The sequence below is a fragment of the Vidua macroura genome, chromosome 7 (genome assembly GCF_024509145.1).
Source record: "Vidua macroura isolate BioBank_ID:100142 chromosome 7, ASM2450914v1, whole genome shotgun sequence".
NCBI lineage: Eukaryota > Metazoa > Chordata > Aves > Passeriformes > Viduidae > Vidua > Vidua macroura.
Window position 1 is genome coordinate 10523907 of NC_071577.1, and position 21072 is coordinate 10544978.

Here is a 21072-nt window from a genome sequence, read left to right on the forward strand (position 1 = left end):
ATTATCTTCTATCCTGCCTTTGACAGTGGCCTTTGATACAGCTTTATCCCTTCTTGTTTACTAGTGCAATGACATAGAGGAAAGTAGGAATGATTGTGTTAGCCCGAGTTAACTGAAATTGTTATGCCAATAATGCTACTCTCTTCTTGAAACTTTAAAGCAGGGCAAAGGGATAATTTTACATTTACTTAAAAGGAAATTTAATTGGGGTGTGCAAAGCCAAAAAAGGTGGAGTCAGACACAGGAGTAGAGCTCACAGAATTTATTTACAGAATGTCTTAAGAATTTGGATAAAGAAATGAAATGTATTTGCTGCTTTGGCATTTTGCAGCTTTCTTTTCATATGTGCTGTAAAAAAATACTAAAGATATATTCTAGTAACCAAACAATGATAAATCAAAACACTCCATCAAAAGAAGGAAAATAAAACTGTAGGATATGATCTGTTGTACTTCGAATGTCTATTTCTGTGCTGTTTATGGGAAGCCTTGATTTTGCTAACAACTCATAAACAATCCTTTTTGGTTTCCTAAGATGTGCACATTAGAAGTCTGTGAAAATACAGAAACTTGTTTGCTAAATGAGCCCACACACAATTAGCCATTTTGGCTTACTCTTTATTTTGGAGACTAAAGTTTTAAATTATATGTGTAAAGTATGAAATTACATGCACGAGGAGCTGGCCAATTTCTGCATTCAACTTAATTACCTACTTAAAAAAACCCAACCCTGCTATCTAGAAAATGGTCTCATTTTCACTGGTCCTTCAGGGGTGGCTGTGCTTCCCCACACAGGCAGGAGGAGCAGCATGACAGGCTGCTGCTTTTTCTGCTCTGCAACTCTTATCTTACAACCTTGTGCGTAGATAGAGACCTAGTATTACATTCTTCTGAAACCACTTTATCCTTCTGAGGGTTTGATCTCTCTAACCCTTCTTCTCTGTGAAAGGAGACACTGATAAGAGAATGCTGCTAGGATCTCTTTCCAGTATACCAGAAGTGTTGCTCTTGAACAACATATGGACAGGTATTTGAAATACAGTTTCTACACTGAGACTGCTGCAAAGCTGAAAGTGAGGCTGGGATAGCAAAAAAGCTGTGAGTACTCTGAATCCTTATCCTGCCTTGAACTGAATGGGCAGGTATTCTCTGAGCTTTCAAGGTCTCTGGGACAGAGCTACAGGTTTGGCTCAGCCCAGCTCTGGCCTGCAATGGCATGAGAAACTCCTGGAGAGTGGTTACCATCAGCTGCTAGTGTTCTTGTCCCCTCATGACTCCAAACCACATAATTATGTCACGTAGCCTTTGGCTCAACAAAGGTCTCAATACATGACTCAGAGATTGTGAAGGTTAAGCTACTGCTGACCCAGCTAAAGGAGGTGAAATTGCAAAAGTACATTTTCTGAACCTCGCATCTTTTCATAGACTGTAGGTATGCTCTTACTGCACTCAGTGGTCTGCTTGCAACTCACACAGGGATGAGTGTGACAGCTTTAAAAGAGGGAGCTCTCACACTGAACCCAGACAGCTGCTAACGCCCGAGGATCCTGGTGTGTCCTGAGCTGTTGGTCTGGGCAGATGTCCTTGGAATAATGGAAAATGTCTGTTGGCAGAAGTCTTTGTGCTACCCTGCTTAAAGACAATTCAGGTGTGTCTGTATGAAAATCACGTGGGCAGAGACAGCACACAGGACAAAAAAGGTACCTGAGCACTGTTCTTGATCGCTGATACTTTGTGTTCTACATTTCTTTGACGTTCTGAAACCACAGAGCTCTGCAGAGACTTTTCCAGTGGCCCCTGGAACACATTGAACAGATAATTGGTGGGTGAGTAATAATAATAATAATAATAATAATGGGTGCTAGAAACTGTACTGCAAGTTCCAGCACAGAGAGGGAATTCCAAAGCCAGTGTTCAACCATCTGGAGACTGCTGCAAACACACAGACAAGTTTAGTTCTACACATTTGAAAAACATGCTGCTTTAACCTTGAAATCCAAGAGATTAAAAGGTGTGGGTATACTGCAGGCATTAAACATCTAGTAAATGAAATATAGATTATTAGATTAAAAAAAAAAATATCCATGGCACAAGACTCATATAGGAATACATATTACATCCATAAGTGATTAACAAGAACACTTTTGTCTTAAAAATTCTCCCTGAGTTTTAAAAATGTAACAATTTCCCCAAAATAAGTTTCATATGTAATTTGAATTATTTTTTTCTCCAAACAACATAAAAATCATCAATAACTCTATAAAATAGTGGATGGAATATCTTTTGGATTCCATAGTTAATATGAATTAATGCATTGCATAATTTAAAATACACACATCTGTTTTGCAAAGAATAATCTCTTTAAAACCTTTCCTACAGATTAAAGTCTTTGAAGATTAGCTGTGACATGGAAGTCCCTCATAGCAATGTTTCCAGAAGAAGAGCCACTAATGATGTTCAAATGTGAGTTTAAAGGGCAACATTTTGCAACCCCTAGTGCACACAAATCATTTCAGTGGAATGAGGGTACAGGATTTGGTCAGAAAAGCATGTGAGCAGATTAACATGGAGCAGATTAATGAAATGTAATTCATTACCTGTACAGGCATGCTGGCTGCAGCCAATATTCTTCTTTCTTCTCTTAAGCAGTTTGAGATGATCACTGCTATATGCATGGGATTACCATGATATTTGCCCTGCAAGCACAAGTAAATACAACTCAAAAAAAATTCCAGAATTCAGGACGTCCCTCTGGAAATCACAAGCAACATGATGTATGAGTGTCTATGAGTGTACAGATTGGTGTGGGTGGAAAAGACTCCCCCTTTCTTGTGCTGGTTCAGCCTTTCAGGGCAGCATCAGTTACTGCCACCGTCATAAAATATTCTTAACAATGTTTCGAAGAGATTATAAAGATACAATTCCGAGATGTGTATAATTTGGAGATCAAATTGCTCCCCTGCTAACACAGCTGTTTTGAAAGGGCTTTCCTGTCAGCCTATTCTGGGCATGATTTTATCACGTCTTCGATTTTCAATAGGATGTTGCTGCTTAGCATGTAGCACTTCTGCCAACAAAAAAGTCTGTAAGCATATCAATATGGTGATGATGCAAGCAGGAAAGCTTCCTCAGCATAAAGCAAAAGACTTAAATTTTAATGTCTATGAACAATTTTTCTCTTAAAAAAAAAAAAAAAAAAAAAAAAAAAAAAAAAAAAAAGCCCGAGATGAAGGAATAAGTAACTTTTGTCCTGAGCCAAAGAACCAAAAAAAAAAAAAAAAAAATCTATATTTTTACACCACCATAAATAAAGTGCTGAATTGCTGATGCGTGACTGAGGACTGGGCACAATTTGAACTAATATTGATTTATGCTGTATTTATAAAATTGGAAGCTCTCAAGCAGCTTCCTTTATGGTGATATATTCATTCAGTGTTTCTCAGTATCATTCATTCAGATACCCTTCATTCTATGCTCATAGTGTTTGTCCATTTATCAGAGTTAATCAATTTAATTTCTTTTCCTGTACAGTTTCCAGTTCTGGACTTACTCTAGTTTTTCCTCTTTATCATTAGTCTTTATTTTCATCCCATCTCCCTGCCACTCAGAACCTCTTTTATTCTAGCTGTCTCTGAATGTGGCACATTAAGTTTATACATACTTTAATTAATGCCATATCTTCTTTTGATGTCTCATACCAATTGTTATGTTAGACACAAGGGTGTGAATGCATCTGACAGAAATGTGAACACATTGCTTCTGTATACAACAAGTACAGTGGCATTAAACATACCTTTCTAATGCTTTTCACTGAACATTTCCTGTGACCTTATGCATAAAATGTGTAATCTGAAATATGTTTCGACTTCAATTGCAAAGTAAAGAAATACCATATTAACAATGATAGTTTTGATCATGGTAACTTGGTTTGAGTTGCTTGGTATTAAATACCACGTGTACCGTGGTTCCAGGTATGGACTAAGGTGAAAGATACAGGGCTCTTAAAACTAAATAACCAAGGTACCAAATGTTCCCTTCCAAGGAAGCTTTGACTGCCCTGTCATTGTTAGCAATGAAATGAAACTTTGTTTCTATGGTTTCTGAAATCTTTTCAGAACAGGACTAGGTACATGCTCCACAGTGCAACCAGTGTACACCCAGAGTAGCCCCAGCGCTGTGCCTGCTTTGATCTCAGGATGGTACTTTACTCCAGCAGTTCAGGATGGTACTTTACTCCAGCAACCATCTGTATCAATTACCCTGAGAAACAGGAGTTATGAACCTGACTGGTTTTAGGAGCTTCTCTGTAAACAAGAAGCGGTGAGTAATACTACCCAGGACGCGCTATGCCTCAGATGAAACACCAAGCAAGCACTCCCTCCTGCCTGCTCCTTCCTGGGCAGTGGGAGGAGACTTGATTAAGGATACACTGCTGATTTCCGTGTCAAATAACAGTGCCAAAGATCTGTCACTACACATTTCTCCCTGGCAGCTCTATGGCTGTAGGGACAGTAACTACGATGTTGCTGCACGCTTCCTTCAACACCACTGCACTTCAGGTCCAGCAGTATATTCACAGCCCCCTTTGCTGGGCATATTTCCCAGTCTCGCTCTCTGTAGTGTCAGGATGTAGCTTTGGGAAGGGAATAGAGCAATGTGGGAAATGGCTGTGATCTTCCTGCAAAGAATTCAGTGGGGTGTCATGTGGAACTGAGGTCCAACAGCAACAGCCAGGGCAAATTAACTTCTGCAGAGTGGCTGTGCTCCTGGCTGTGCTCCAGCCCAGTGCCTGACTCCTCAGAGAGCCAATCCAGGTTGCTAACTGCCATGGAAATGACTCATGCTTTTTTTACTAACTGTGTTTTCTGCTCCTCGGTGGACTGAAACTGCTCAGCAAAGGATCAGTTCATTGTTAAGGACGAGCACATGTGAGGTTGGGAGAGGGGGGAACAATCCTGCCTTGTTTCAGCTGTTATGGCTAAGCCTGTCTCATCCATCTATACCTTGATTAGAGGGGAAAAGTCCTGTTACTAATAAGGTTTGGGATGAAAGCTGTGGGGAGAAATCTGTCACTGCTGTAAGTCTGCTGATGGGCATATTAATTCCTCTGTTAATTTCTGCTTGTGGCTATTACTTTGTTTTGGCAGTAAAACAGGGTTTCACCTTCCCCCTAGATGGCCAGTAAGTGGCCATGCCATATGCTGGTACCTGAAGAGGCTTACCTTAGTCCTGGCTTACCACTGCCCAACAGAATTCCAGCACTGCAAGGGTTTAAAAGGGTCCAAAAAAGCTATTTGACCAAGTCAAGAAGTAGTAAATATCCTCTCTTGGAGCTGGAAAAATGAATTTATGTAGAAGAGGCTCTTAAAATTCTGACAGTGGGATGTGTTAAAATTCCCCACAAAGGATGCCGGTTATTAGGGACTTCCCTACTGTTTCTAGATACGATTCATATGCAAAACTTTCAAAAACTCTTTCTTTCTCTCCTTTTCTTTGTTTCATTAAGAGAAAAACATCTGAATTGAGAGATGCAGTGGAAATTCACTTTTCCTCCTCTCTTTCTTTCTTCTCTAATTCATAAATCTGTAGAAACAAGCTGGGTCCATAGTGATTCCCATACTTATGCCAGGCTGGTGCTTCTGCAGCTTGATTCAGTTTAAGTAGATAACAAGAAGGTCAACAGAGAGCTGCTACCTGTGCTCTTGGAGCAGCCCTTTTTACAGTAAGGGAGCAGATGGATTGCAACTCATCAGTAATAAATTGATAAATGAATTGTAGCACTAAATATCTCAAGAATTGCAACTTACTGAATAACGTTAGCTACTAAAAGTCACAATAACCGTGTTTTGGACTCTGGAAAAATAATAACACTGAAAAAATTCTGCCTGTGTTTTATACCTCTCAGCTGTAATTACACTTTGGAATGCACTACTTGGTATTCCCTTATTATTCACCTACTGCCAGCTCTTGTTGCTCTGCACTTCTATTTTGTCTTTGGCTGAGGGCAGAAATTGACCAACATGCCCTTGATTTCTGAAAGACTAATTGAAAATTATCTCCTATCAGCAAAAGAGTATTATAAGTTGGAAAATTAAGGAATTTTAACAAAAAATGGCTTGAGATGAGGGAATCCTTAGAGTGACATGAACGCTAGCAACCAGAAGAGGAAGGAGTGTGGATTCTTTAGATACACAAAATGGTATTAATAAGTTTAAACATGTAAGGAGAAAATTTATATTTGTCTTTTGACAAATACCAACACAGAGAAATGGAGGATTCGCTTTTCTTTCAAATCAAAATATCTGCTAATATTACGGTAATTTTGTTGTTCTTAGAAGTTTTCTTTCTCCTCTCTTCTGTTCCAATGAGATCTTTCCATGCTATGAGTTACAACAAACAACAAGTTATCTTATTTGGACTGGATTCTTCTCAACAACTACCAGCATGATGCTAAATTTAAGCAAACAGGGGGAACTTGAACTTTCATTTTGAACAGGAGACAATTTTCTGAGAATGCTGATGACATTTCCTTGGAGAAAAACCTTCCTACTGACACCCAGCATGCACTCTTTCCACTCCAGGGACATCTGCTGTGACAGTATCTTACTAGATCATGGAGAAAAACAAAGAGGCATTTCTGCAAAAACAGTTTGTACGTTATAGCATGCAGAGTTTATGCCCTTTAGCCAAATTTTAAAACAGCTTGAACTCTTTGGAGTATGTTAAATGTGCATGAAACAGTGGCTGGGGAAATGCAAGGTTAGATTCTGTAAGCTGCAAGGTCATGAAGAAACTTTAAAATACTTATTATGACATTTTAAAATACATGTGCTTTCAAAAAGAACACCAAACAACTGTCAGTTTTAGTATCTGGAATTTACTGCTTACTCTGACAAAAATGAAGAAACCTAGACCAGAGTCATTCTCTTACTCTTCTTTTCTTCACATTTTTAAAATTTCAAAATTGTAGCTGATTTTCCTCCATCACAAAGTGGATCACTCCCAGCCACACTAACACTGACTGCTTTCCATGTGTCAAAGGGCTCTGTACACACCTATCAGTGAATACTGGATGTGCCCTAGGTGAGCAATTGGCTCTGTTTTCAGTGGGTAAAGCAGGGGATTAGGTGTTAGTTGGTCTCGACTTGTAATGTGGAAGGATGTGCTATGAAACCTTTAGAAAGTCAGTCGGGTTTGCCTGATTATCTCTGTGTTTTCAAGGTGACCTAAAAAAGGATTTGAGTAGGTTTTGGTGCTTTCCAATTCTGAAAATTGCTTCAGAATTTGGTCAGGTTTTCTCTTCTTTTCTCCTTTTTATTTTATTTTTCTATCTTTTTTTTTTAACTCTCAAAGCCATCAGCTGTATTTCTTATTTCTGCTAGAAAAAGCCCTTCTTGAGCCTTTTGATTGTATACAATAGGAGCTTTATTTGGAGGTGTGGAAAGGTTATTTAGTATGACCATTGAAGTGTTTCTTCATACTGAATGAATACTTAAAGAAGCTGATGGAAGGGAGGAGAAATAGGAAACAGCAAGACAAAAGTCAAGCAAAAATACATTTCCTTCCCTATTGCTCACTTGTGATATGATTATTTTACAAAGTCTGGTACTCAGCATCTTTCTGGATAAGCAAATATCTCACCTTTCATAAAATCAAAAACTGGGAGAAAAACCCCTTTTGTCTATAATTTTATTTTTTTAAAGGAAGAAGGATTTGGTTTAGCTGTGTATCTCGAATGTGTGGGTGGGAAGGCATAGCTGTACATACATATTTCCCGTTTTCACCTTCAAATATGACAAATAACACTTCACTTTGATTTGTTTTCAACCTTTGTTTATGTATCCAGGCAGAAAGTCTAATGAAGACAACAGCAGAATACAAAGAAAGAGTTGGTCCTTGTGTTAGCCTGATAAAGGTTAAGTGCTTGGGAGTTTTTTGAAAGCTTGTACTTAAACAGGCAGTATTCTTACTAAAAAATCTTCTACTAGAAAGATGTCTATGTTTTATCTAGGTCTTTAAGAGGAAGTACCTGTGACACTATCTATTTAGACTGCTCTTGTACTTTTATTTTTAGATTTCTCCTCCCCTCTCTCAAAATATGTGAGAGAACTTAAAGGCAACCTCATTGTTTTAGAAAACTCCCATGATGTGTGGGAAGTCCGAATACACAGCTTTGTAGTCTTGTAGTTTTCTCATAGTGTATGATGCATAACTTCCAGATGATCATAATTTTTTGGGGGGCACGTGCAACTAAATTGCAATAGGCAAAGCTGTAAAACCACAGCAATGAGCTGTGAAGGTAGAGGTTTTTTCTCCACCTCTCAAATTCCACTGCTGAGTCCCTCCCAGCAGCCACTAAAACCAGTCAAGGAATAATCTACAGAAACAGCAGATTTCTGTGCAGGTAGGGTGAGATAAAACTACAGAAAAAACATTTCTGTAGAAATCATCATCAGACAGTAGAACTGCATGGACAGAGAGGAGTGAATAATGTAGTGCTGCTTCTTATTTGATACTTATTTGAGAATAAATAACTTCTTGTTTAAGTGAGATTTATTTGAAAGTAAATAAAAATACCATCTTCCCTATGAAAAAGGGTAAAACATCAGAGGACAGAGAGGACTGATCTCCACATCCCCCTCCTCCTCTGGGCACAAAGACCTGAGTATTATTAACTAATCTCTCGGGCAGATGTTCAACTGCAACTGGGCTCAGAATGAACAAAGCCCACAAGAGGTTATTTAATTTGCTTGTATTTTTACTTCTGTCTGCAAGTTAACTCTTTTTCATTCTACAAGAACAAACTGAAACATTTATAAACTTTTTTTTGCATTCTTTAAATAATAACTAGAAACCCCGAAGTATTTTATTTGTACCAAGGTTAACCTTTTTCAGACTTGTACCAACAATTTTAAAAAACTTTTATTAGCTGCAGTCATCAAGCTGCAGTTGCTAGGAGCAGATTCCTAGCTGCTTTAGCAAACAGATTTCTGTGCGGGGTTTCCCATTTGCACGCCAAAATTTTCTGTAAACAGCTTTAATGGTTGTACTGAAAAACTCACTGGGAGCAGTCTAATACAATCTGAATTGTGTTAGACAGCAGGACACGCTGGTTCAAAACACGTCCTACTTTACCATGTTGAGTTATTGATCTGGCAGGCTGCACGAGTGCTAAATACGTGTAAATAACATTTTGAAATGGATCTTCCGTGGTTTATTAGGAACTTTCTCTATTTTGTTCCATTCTCACCCTTTTGTAAGCTTTAACAGGAAACTGCAACTTAAACATCAATGGCTGTTTCCACTCTTTGCAACTGTTTCTCAGCACAGGCCTTATTGGAATTGTTTGTCGAGCACCAACTGGAATGTCCTGTTTCAGATCTAATGCTATTTTGTCCACTTTCTTTGATGTACTGAACTGAATCATCTTAGGATTCCTCATGCATGTTCCTTTCTGGTACAGAGGCTTTGGTAAACAGTCACTTGAACTAAAGAACCTTTATATGTTCACTTAGTTCTATCTGGAGAAGCACAGGGGTGTTCAGTGCCCATCGCAGATGGAAACAAACTGGGCAGTATAAGCAGGAACAGGACACAGAATCAGGAATGCACTGCTGTGTTACTGTTTGAAGCAGCATCATGTAAAGATGTATTTGTGGAAAAAAAGTGCCTTAATATATGTTGTTTTAGATGACAGACGATACTTTCCAGACCTTACCATAAAAACAGCCAGAGCTGTGTTGGATAAAGTAATGTAAGTAAAGAACTATTTTCCACCTACTTACTATAACTTCCAAAAGTTTGTTTTTATATAACTGGTTGGTGTGAATCAGCAGACCTGGTGCTTCTGCCTGACCTCTCCCTTTGTAAACAGACCCTAAGGTGTTAATGGTGCATGTGCCCACAGACCTGCTCATTCAGGCATAATCCCATCACCCTCCCTCCCCTCATCTTCGGCTCTAGCAGGGCCAGGGAGTCGGTAAAGTTCACCAATACTGGAGAATCTGCTGTGACAATTAAATGAATTTCATGAATATACATAATTTACAGCAAATTGTTCCCCAGAGCACACAGTATACTCATTAACTCAGGCTTCAGTGGTAAATGAGCAGAGCAGCCCTTCTTAGTCCTGAAATCTGTTATTTCACTTTTATAAAGGAAAATTCATGTAATCAGATTTCACCCTGAATACCATAAATAGAGAAGTGACACAGATGCATGTTGCCATTAATGAGAAGGGATTGCTTTCAGAAGTTATCTTGAGACCAGAGCATAAATAAGGGCTTCAGTTATGAGTAGGATGATTCTGGGAATTTCTGCTTTTGTCCTGATGGGGTTGTCCTGCACCTGTCGCAGAGCACAGCACAGAGAGAGGCTCCTCCTGAGAGCTCATCTGAACCCACACTTGGGCCAGGCTGCATTCCATGGAGCTCCTTCTTGTCTAGCAAAAGGAGTGCTCCAGGTTTCCAGCTTGGAGTGTGTGTGGGGAAGGACATCCCAGAGCTGACCAGGCAGTTGCCCACCAGCATCATTCCTCAATGGAGCGGACACGGAGGCACAGTGCACATCTCTGATTCCCAGGCTCCTCTGAGCCTCCCCTGCCCTTGGCTCCATGGCTGCACTGCCTGGCTGCTCTCTCCCAACCCAGAATTTTGGCATGTGAGTCAGGAATGTGGACAGTGCCTGTCTTCCATGAGAGTCTCTGAGCACTAAATGCACTGGTGTATGGCACGGGGGCTGACATCAGGGACAGGTGTACGCTGTCACGTAGAAACGTTCCCTTCTGAAAACTGGGGTGTAATTGTCCACAGGCCAAGGTCATGCAGACTCCTACATCTGCAGTTTGGTTCCTAGAAGTGCTAGGCAGCTCTTCAAAGCTTAACATCTGCCCTTTACATTTTGTTGTCATAACAACAGCACAAACCCTCTCCTTGTGACTAATCTGCTTTGCTTTTCTCCATCTAGATCTTAAGAAGGAGAAAGAACTATAAGCATAGTTTCCCTGCTCTTCCCCCCACGGTCTCTGAACATTTTCTCCCTCTTCCCTTTCCAAGACTGCTTCTGGGGGGGAGCAGGAGCTCTCTAGGAAGATGGACAGAGAATTTAACCTTAGAAAGTGACTGTGCTGTTCTGTCTCCCACTGAAGAGCACAGCGACAAAAGGCTGCTCTGCTATAAAAATGAATCCAATTTACTGACTAGAGAAGTAATAATAATGTAGGAAGCAAATATGAAGGATTTTAACCTAAAATGCTGACCCTGATTTTAATACAGTATGTGCACTTATGCCAGATTAATGTCAAGAAGAAGAGATGTTTCAATGAAAGCAAGAAATAGAGAAGTGAATTACAGAGAGCTAGCAGTGACCACAGCTGCTTAGCTAAGTTTCTTAACACTATTTTCAAGTGCTTATAACTTTTTTATAAATTATGTATTTCCTGAAACACTATTCAGTGTTTCTTTTTGCCTGCAGATAATTTTGGAAATGTAAGCAGTCTAAGCAAGAATGCCACACTCCATAGTTATTTCTCTAAGGGTGGGAGAATAGGGATGGTCCCTGTGTTCTGAAAGCAGGGGTGCCAGGCAGACCCACCTTCCTGCTTGGACTTCTGTTCTCTGCCCTTCACAACCCCCAAGGTTGCCCAAAACTTTGTATTGCAACTGAGGCAGGCAAATTCTCTTTTCTTTCACTATTTCCATTCTTATTTTCACAGAACAACTAACATATTTATGTAAAGATGTTTCAGAGAACAGTCAGAATAGAAGATTTTCTCAATTTTATAACAAATATCTCAGGGAAATCTTTTAGGTGAGGTGTGTTTGGCTGAGGTGCTGGAGACTCCTAGAAATAATGCTCTCCAGACTCAGTAACAGCACCAGGAGTCTTGATCCTAAGGAGTCCTTGTCTGTCTAGAAAACAGCTGCACAGGCCACTTAGGAAGTGTGCATTGCTTCCTCTTCTGAGGCTGCCTTTCACTAACCATCCAGTTGTATTTCTGATTAAATGTCAGTCTCTCAATTTGTGTTTTGTCAAGAACTGGAGGGTGCTTTGAATAGCTTTTGTGTGTTCTCTAATTGAATTTTTCTTTATTATTGCTATTGTCGTAGCATTGAGGAACCTTTACCACAGCTCACAGCACTATGCTGTGTACATAGTGATAAGTGCTGGTTTCCAGCATTATCTATTTTGTCAAGTATTACTCAATAGGGTAGCACAATTTGGCTCAAAATAATGAACAAACATTGTACTCAGATCTTGTATTGTGGTTGGACAGCTTTGTGTGTGTGCACGATGCACAAGGGTCTGTGCATCTGCGTGTGGTTCAGAGGGGAAGGAAGAGGAGGGAACTGTGAAATTTCAAAGAAGTGCTTGCACTAGAGAGTGAAGCAGAGATAAAGGTGGGCTCATGGTAACTAACCTTCAGAGAAAGTCAAAGCAACACTGTTCACATTGTCACCAGATAGGAAAAGACGTTTACAAAAGCAGCTTCCTCCCCTATTTAGGAACCCAGTCTTTCTTTCATCTGTCACTGAAAAACCTCATTAGTTTTACAGCGTAGCATTCCAGCTTCCCGTTCCCTAGGTGGTGTGCTGGGACAAGGACGAGCATGTCATCCTGCTCTCTACATCAGTCACATTTTTCTGGTGCTGTCTCATGAACCTGTCACAAACTAGCTCCAATTGCTAGAGTTAGGTATCTGCAAGGACTTCCAGCTGTGGGTGGGAAGTCAAATGCCCGTTTCCAATCTTCTCATATATTTAGCAATAAAATGCAACCAGTGATGCATTAACAAAAGATTAGACCCATAATTAGATAATTTGTATACTCAAAATTAAGAACATTGCAGAACATACTGTCCATGCTATGTGTCATATTCAGTCCATTAATAATACTTGACAGTTGATAACAAGGATAGGCTGTCAGCTGATTTCAGCTACTCTAGCATTGATGTACTTACCTATTCAGTGAAAGAAATAACTTTAACAGCTGCAGCAGGAGACTACCTGTGCAGCTCTGCAGAACATGCAGCCCATACTTTGGCTGAAAATGCATTTATCCTCTATGCCCTATACCTTATAAGTTGTAACACAGTGTTTGACACAAAAGTCAAAAATTCTGGTGTCACAGATTTCTGAAGACACTATAAATTATTTTTCTTATCCAATAATAGGTTGTTATCAAGCATTGCAAGAACCTGGTCCTACTCCAGCCTATTCTAATTATTTTGGAGATTGGAATATAGACTGTGGCTGATAGTGTTCAAGATCAGAAAAAGCTCCAACAGTGAAAGTGCCATCCAGTTTTTGGTGGTTTACATGTGTATTTTGAAAGCGAATTGATAGCTTTTTTTGTACAAATTCAGGTTATGGGCTGTCTTGATGCAATGAAGAAAGGTCAACATTACTAGTGATGGGGAGGGCTGTTGGGCTTCTTTTCCCTCACCTAGAAACATTCTACTGCAATGCTCAAGACTCAGATCCTGTTTTATAAGCAGTATAATTCCAGTATCACACATGTCCTCTCAAGGAGTTCCTAACACGGTTCAGCTGTAATGGGGATGCCTAAGCAATTTGGCTTGTTCTGGAATTGTGACTCAGACCCTAGCACCTGAGAAACCATTTAATCACAAATCACTTGAAATTCCCCTCCTCTTGCCTTTCTGGAATAAGCCTCCTTTGCTTTGTGCTCTTCCTGAAGCACATCATGATATAATTTCCAAATGTGACAGCACTTGAAAGAAAGGGTTCTCCTTCAGGCCATTTTCACACTGATTATTACATGAACTCAAATGAGTTCACCCAAGGCCTGATTGCTTGGCTTGGTGTGCCCAATTTGACAGAGCACACAGAGCTGATGCTTCAAGTTGTGGTAAAATATTTAGAATGAAATAAATGGGGCAAAGAGTAGAAGGAACAGCAATGAGAGGCTTTAATTTTGTAGAGCTTGTATGTAAATATGTTCTAGTCCTTCTGCCTGTGCACATTGTGATGGTAAAATAATAAATGCATTGTCTTTTAAGGCAGGAATACACCAGTGTAACTGCTTGGCCTGAAATGCTCTTTCCACGCATCTACCCCTGTGGAAGAATCTTTTACTAAGGTGATACAGCTTTGTGGTAAAATGTGCCAAGATTATTACAGAAACAACAGGATTTCTGCAGCTGAGTAAATTTGGTGTCTGAAGAGTACTGAAATTATGAAAAGTGCTGCTCCAAAAACCAGAAAAGAAACAGAGAGTGACTTTATTTTTAAATTACAGGAGGCTGCTTGCATAACACAGGATGAAAAAGTAGCAGCGATGGAAATAGTGTCATATTTTTAAGAGGCCACCATTAGGGATAAAGAGTAGAAAGACACAGCCATAAAGAGAACAAAGTAATTGATGAAGTCATGCTAGGATTTTCCAGGCCAGTGTCTATGTATGTACATATGTCTCAAATAAAGAAAATGTTTGGCAAGCAATGTAATTATCATTTAAGTACTTATGGAAAACACCATCAAAGAAGATAAAAAACCCCAAACTTTCATTAAACTCCATGGCATATCTGCTTTATGCAGAAGACAGATAGATGTCAGGAAGTAGGTGACTAATGAAGTGGAACTCTGAGAATCTTTGCCTTAGATAAACAATTATTAGAGAAACATTCAGCCAATCAAAATAAATATCATTTTGCAGAAGCCTAACGGTAAATCCTGTAAGTTATTCATAACAAATAATCCCAGAAAAGCATGAAACAGCAAGCATGCTAATGATTTACAGAGGTTCCTTTTTTATGGTCCTGCCTTAAGCCCCAAACATGTATTTTATTCCATAGTTAAATATCTGTCGGTGTCTGAAAGGTGGTAATTACATTTGTAATAAACGTGAGCATCTATAAGCACTGTACAGTGTTATTTGTAAGAGCTCAGTGAAACACAGATATGCACAGAGCTAAGAAGTCACAGCATTTGTATCCAAGCTGCATGCATTGAAACAGGAATTACTGTTCCACAGAAAGACAGGGGAATTGTTATTTTGAATTATCTTGTTGAAGGCTCAGTTTTCCCATAGCTGCTCGGAGTCTATGGCAATCAGGGCAGCTCTGAGCTGGGCATTGGAACAAACTGCACTCGACAGAGCTCAAGCACTGCCTCCAGAGAGCAGTGAGAGTGTGCAGTGCAATTTGTCATTTGAAGTAATGACCCACCTGCAGCAGCTTCCTGACTCTTTTCAGGTTGTGGATCAAGAGCAGATTCTTCTCCTGCGAAACCCGGTCCAGCTGTTCGTCCACCTGTATTATCAAATTCTGTAAAAGGATCATTGCCATTGCTTCATTGTTGGCTGCAGCCTCCCTAAAGAGTCAATGAACAACAACAATACATGTTTAAAATGCTGTATGATGTGTCACTCTAGCAGTACAGAAAATTATAATCTATTCAGAAATCTAGGCAGCAAAAAAAAAAAAAAAGACTTTAAATATATGGTGACTTGCATATAGTTAGAGCTTGTGAATAATGATTTTTATGATTTTGTGTGGGTTTTTTTATACTCCTATAGATATGCATAAAAAGAGGGTGAGGTATTAGCACAGAGAGTAGAGTCAGCCAGAGGAGACAATCGGGGTTTTCTAGTCTCTGGTCCAGTGAATATTTAAATACTTCCAGCTCACTTGTCAGAGGAAATGGGGCTTATGCAAACTGTCCCTCTCACTCAGTCACACAGATATAATTTCTGAATTTGCTGCCCAGTTTCAGAGAAAGTTGGCAACCGCCTTGAAGTCCAAAAGATAGAACATTCTTACAAATTTCATGGCAATCTGGCAGGTTGGTAGAAGAAAGGAATCCAAATTAGCGTCTCCACTGAGGGAAACAGCAGCAATAACTTGCTCCAGGAGGCAACAGCCAGATGGTCAGGCAGAAGATACATCTCTTCCCACCAGGCAGCAGCTGAGCCTTCCCCCAGCCAAACTATTTGGGGATACAGGAGGACTCTGAGGCTACTGGTCAAGGGTATGTAGGGGACACAGACACAGAGAAAGCCAGGCTTTATTGGTTCTGCTGTTCGTGGTACAGCTGGTATGTGCAGGGCAATGGCATTAGTGAGCAAAACTGAGGAGGAAAAAGTTTGGGCAGCATGGCATCCTTGTCCTTGGGATAGCCTCTCTCCTTGCCTCACAAATAGCAGGTGCCTGTTTGAGATACGCCTGCTAGCTCCACATCTGGCAAAAAGGAGATTTTAATGTTACCCATGTTGCCACAGCCCCATAAAGATGGAGCCATAAACTGTAAAGAAGGATTCTATTCCTTAGCAGATTTCCCCCCCTGCACAATAGTGCTCCAATAGTCCTGTGGATTTAGCTTGAAAAATTGAGATATCTCTTTCTGGTATGACTAATATATATTTTTTTTCATTTAGTTTGGAATTTTCTTAAGATAACTCTCAAGTGAATTGAATCTAAATTTGTGCAGAAATTGACCTCCTAGAGAACAGCTCCTGTAAACAGCTGGCTTGTTCCCCAGAATAATCCAGCTTTAAGTGCAATTTTGGACAAGAGAATAATTTTATGCTGCAAGAGGTAAATGTATAACATTTCCATTGAAAATTAACTTGCATTATTTTTTTAAAAATCCATTTTTATTGGATTTTGTTTAGGAGTAAGTTCAAATGTGAGACTTCACCTCCCAATATTCCCTAAGTTCAAATGGCTAAATCCATAACTAGTGCAATAGTACTACTGGAATGTAGATACCTGCACAGTTTGTAAATGAGCACCCTAAAGCCTGCCAGCAAACCAAAGAATTGTTGGTGATAGGAGACAGGATGAATGAAATCCTACCAGTCCTGGCTTTCTATCCATTGTGCTAGAAGGTGCCGGATTTCCATGGGGAAGTTATCATCGTAGAACTGGTCTACCTGCTCCAAAAACTTTATTTCCAGTTGTTGAACTTGACTCCATTGGGACATACTACAAAAGAAAAGAATTAAACATGTTTGCAACTGAAAAAATAATATGAATTACTAATCCAAACTGCATAAGTTGGTTATTTTCATTGGAAAGCAATGATTTTGCTCTCTTTTTGGTGAATTCATACCGCTCAAATTTTTCCTGAAGTCATCATGGTTGTGTGTTATTGTGCTGTTCCTAAAGCCCCACATTTTCTGTTAGGAGAGTACTGCTTTACAACCTAAATGTAGTTCATCTCTACTTTAAATTGCCATAGAATTATATTTGATGTGTCCTGGGATCTCAGTCCTAGGGCTGAGATCAGTGAGCTCTGTCAACACCCTGATCCCATACCAGAGGTGGTCTTCCATTTCATCTTAACAAAAGACACAAAATACATTCAGGGCTAAAGACTGAAGTGGGCCAACACACTATGGATCTGTTGGAACATTTTGATAGAAACTTTTCCTGAAGAAAAAGACAAGATTTCATCAAAATGGACATTTTTGTAGAAAGCTGACCTTTTCATATGCAGCTTTTCTATTTCCAGTTCTGAATTGTAGTTTCAGAATGTCAACAGTTTCAAATAAAGATATCATATCTTAATGCTGTAGTCTTTCATTTTGCATTTTTAAAGTCGGAAGAAAAAAAAAAAAGTAGTATCTGAAGGTTTAATGGAGTCCTTACTCATGCAAAAGTAAAAGTGACAGGTTTTAGTTTCTCAACAAAGGCTGATAGGATGATTCTGTGTGTGGTATGAAGAACACTGTATATAAGTCAGTGGAAATGTGCCCCAGTGACATTTCTCTCCTCCTTATTACTTCCATTCTGAGAGGAAAAAAATATTGCCTGAATATTTACTTTGTTTTTTTAAATTGCTGAGGAGGAGTTAGGAGTGTTTCACTGTCTGTGTTGCTGTATTGACAGTTACAAAGAATCCCAAACTTTATTTCTGGTGATACATACAAGGAATCAAATTGTTATGCATTAATAATTTATAGAATAAAATCAGATAATTGTTAAGGTTTGGAAGAGACCTCCAGGATCACTGAATCTGACTGTAACTTTTTTTCCTGAAGTCACACTAAGGGGAAAAACACCCCCACACAAACAGATTTTAAAGTCTGTTCACTTTCAGTGGGAGTTTTTATTGTAAATGCTAGTGAATTCTGGTGATTATGATATCCTAACAAGATTAGTGAGGAAATTTAATATTTTTATCTAAAGTTAGAAAAAAAAAAAAGGCAAGATTTCGTCCAGCCTGCAGCCCCCTTAGGCCTGCCATGTAAGTTGCAGGGATGCTCACATGCATGAACTGTTGCAAAGCACATAGGTGGCGTTTGTCCCTGGGATTTCTGTGACATGCTCGAACAACCCATGTTCCCTTTGCACAAAAGGTTTTGCAGGGACAGCTGAGAAGTCGGGCAGTTGTAGCTCATCGTGAATGCCCCCTGAAGGGAACTGAAATGAAGTTTTCAGGAAAGATGGGCCAACACTGTCTACAAGAGAGGACAGGGGTAATAGACTCAAATTGAAAGGGAGTAGGTCGCGATTAGACATTTAAAATTCTTTACTGCGAGGGTGGGAACAGGTTGCTCAGAGATGTGGACTCCCCAGCCCAGGAGGTGCTCGAGGGCAGGTTGGATGGGGCTCTGAGCATCCTGGTCTCTGTTGCAAGCTGTCCCTGCCCGCGGCAGGGTGTTGGAACGACATGATCTTTAAGGTCCCTTCCACCCCAAACCACGCTGTCACTGTAAGCCGGCCGGCAAGGAGCGGGTGCTGCGGGGATGGAGCCGTGTCCGGCCGCACTCCGGACAGCGCAGACCAGCCTCGCTTTTCGGCTGCCCAGGCGCTCTCCCGACTGCCGGGTTTGCCCCGGAGCCCGCTCCCATCGGCCCCGCCAGTGCCGGGGTTCGGTGCACGTCCCATCCCATCCCATCCCATCCCATCCCATCCCATCCCATCCCATCCCATCCCATCCCATCCCGTCCCGTCCCGTCCCGTCCCGTCCCGTCCCGTCCCGTCCCGCTCGGAGCGCTGCCCCCGCGTCCCCGCCGCACTTGCCTGTGCCGGGTCCGGCCGAGCTCCGCGCTGCCGCCCCCGCCCCGCGGGCTTTAAGCGGCCGCGCCCGCCCCCGGCCCCGGCAGCAGCGCCTTCCTGTGCGTCAGTCGCAGGAGCTCCAGGCGCGACAGGTACCTGGGCAAAGCTCAGAGCGTGGAGGAAGTTGCTTGTCTTCAGGAAGCTGAAAAATACAGAACTCTTTCCCGTTCGTGCTGTCGGGGCTGGGTCCCGCCGCGCTGGGAGACCAATGGCATCGCTGGGGACTCGGGGTTCCGCTGTTCCTCCAAAAGCCGTGGAGGCACCGGTGGTCCCCACTGCCCGAATTCTGCTCAGTGAAGGCCAGTGAAAAGGCAGAGGGCAGTTCTTGGACGAGTTGGGCCGCGGAACAAACCCCGCAAACTCTTGTGACTTAGAGTCATAGAGGTTGGACCACACCTCCAAGAACATCGAGTCTTAACATTTGGCTAAACATCACCATATCAACGTGAGACCCACAGTCAATTCGTTTATTCAACACCTCCAGGAATGGTGGCTCCACCACTTCCCTGGGCAGTCCATTCCAATGCTTGACCACCCTTTCCATGAAAAAATTCTTCCTGTTGTTCAACCTGAACATCCCCCTGGTGCAGCTTAAGAGTAGTCTCTGCTCACACCTGTCCTCTGTCGTTTAGGCTTCAGCAAGCATAGGAGGCTGGTTAGCTTATGTGGACCACGTCAGGACAGAGAATTAGTAATTTGAGGACCACCCAGGAAATAACATTGATTAGTAATGTGATTTTGTGCTGTCAGTAGGGGGAACTGTTGCACTGTATTTCTTTTAAATAAATATTGGTAACTATTCAATTTCTTTTTACATTAAGCACTCATTTTCTGAGCATCCTTAAGCAACTGTTGTCTGTAATGATGAGAAGACAGGTAGTTCATACCATTGCAACAAAACAAGATAGTAACAGGTTTTCAATCCCCTTTTTGCTTGCTGTTTCTCCGCTTAACCTAGAAAATAATCTCTATGGTGGAGTGGTTGATATTAAGACAATACAATGTTTCCTGTTATCTGATGGAAGTATCTGTTCAGGCTTGCTTCAGGAGGCCATAACCTAGAAGTTCAGCTCGGTGATCACAAAATCCAGGGTAATCAGAGGTCATTTTTCATCTGAGGTTTGGAGATCAGTTTCTGGGAAGACAGTTCCTGTTCCCTTCTTCCCTCCTTTCTCCCCCCACTTCCTAGCAGGTAGAGCAGTGAAGGCAGGTCAGTGGCTGGGCTGGAGACCAGCTGTGGAGCCAGCTGTTGGGGGTGCAGGATGCTGGATGTCAGCCATGGCTCTGGAGGCAAGAGAACAGGGGCATGATCCTCACAGCAAGGGGTGCAGGAAAATGGATGGAGTCACTTGTGATGTTTCAGTGAGTCGGGGACCTCTGGGGCTTTGCAGAAGCTGGCTGGAGAAAGAGGAAGGGAAGGGCACTTTGTTTGGGGGAGAGGAATAAAGAGGACTGTGGTCCAAGGGCATTAGAGTTGTGGTCCAAAGGCATTGAGGTGTGGCTGGGCATGAAAAGGCCTGAGGCATGCAAGGACAGGCTGATGGAGGCTGTTTGAGGACCACGGGTGGGAGAGGAGGGTGTGGAGCAGCAGAGCTGTCAGGATGGGGAGGGCTAAGGGTTCACTTCTGAGTCTGAAGAATAGCTCAGCTCTGTGCTCTTAGACAAGGGTTAGGGGGCGTGTTAGCACACTGTGAAGGATGTGGTGGTGTTGGGAGGTGTGAGGGAAACTGCTGTGGAGCAGGACTGAGGTAGGAAAGAGATGGTCTAGGTCAGTTCAGGGAAGCTCTGGAGGAGATATGTGTGGGTAGGATCCTGAAAGGATAGCTCGAGGTGTGTGGTGGATACTGGTGGTCTAGCACAGGAGGAGGCTGTGAAGGAGGCAGTGCCTGGGCTGAAAGGAGAAGTTTAGGGGCAAGGAGTTGTGGCTGACACTTAGTGAGGAGTTCAGTGAATACAGATTGGGCAGGCCAGGGAAGGTTAAAACCACCACTGGGTTTGATGGGTCAAAGTTAATCTTCATCGTGTAATGTTTTATTCCTCTTCATCAGT

The 21072-nt window shown here is 41.4% G+C and overlaps 1 protein-coding gene across 1 annotated transcript in view; it reads right to left on the reverse strand.

The window, feature by feature from the left end:
* Nucleotides 1-16943, reverse strand: part of STAT4 (signal transducer and activator of transcription 4) — a 39482-nt gene extending 22539 nt beyond the window's left edge. The window contains exons 1-4 of the mRNA XM_053982163.1: nucleotides 16816-16943; nucleotides 15187-15331; nucleotides 2597-2695; nucleotides 1704-1796 (exon numbers count right to left, since the gene is read on the reverse strand). Of these exons, the coding sequence (XP_053838138.1) occupies nucleotides 1704-1796; nucleotides 2597-2695; nucleotides 15187-15331; nucleotides 16816-16943 (465 nt within the window). The remainder of the gene's footprint in view (nucleotides 1-1703; nucleotides 1797-2596; nucleotides 2696-15186; nucleotides 15332-16815) is intronic.
* Between the last annotated feature and the right edge of the window lie 4129 nt (nucleotides 16944-21072).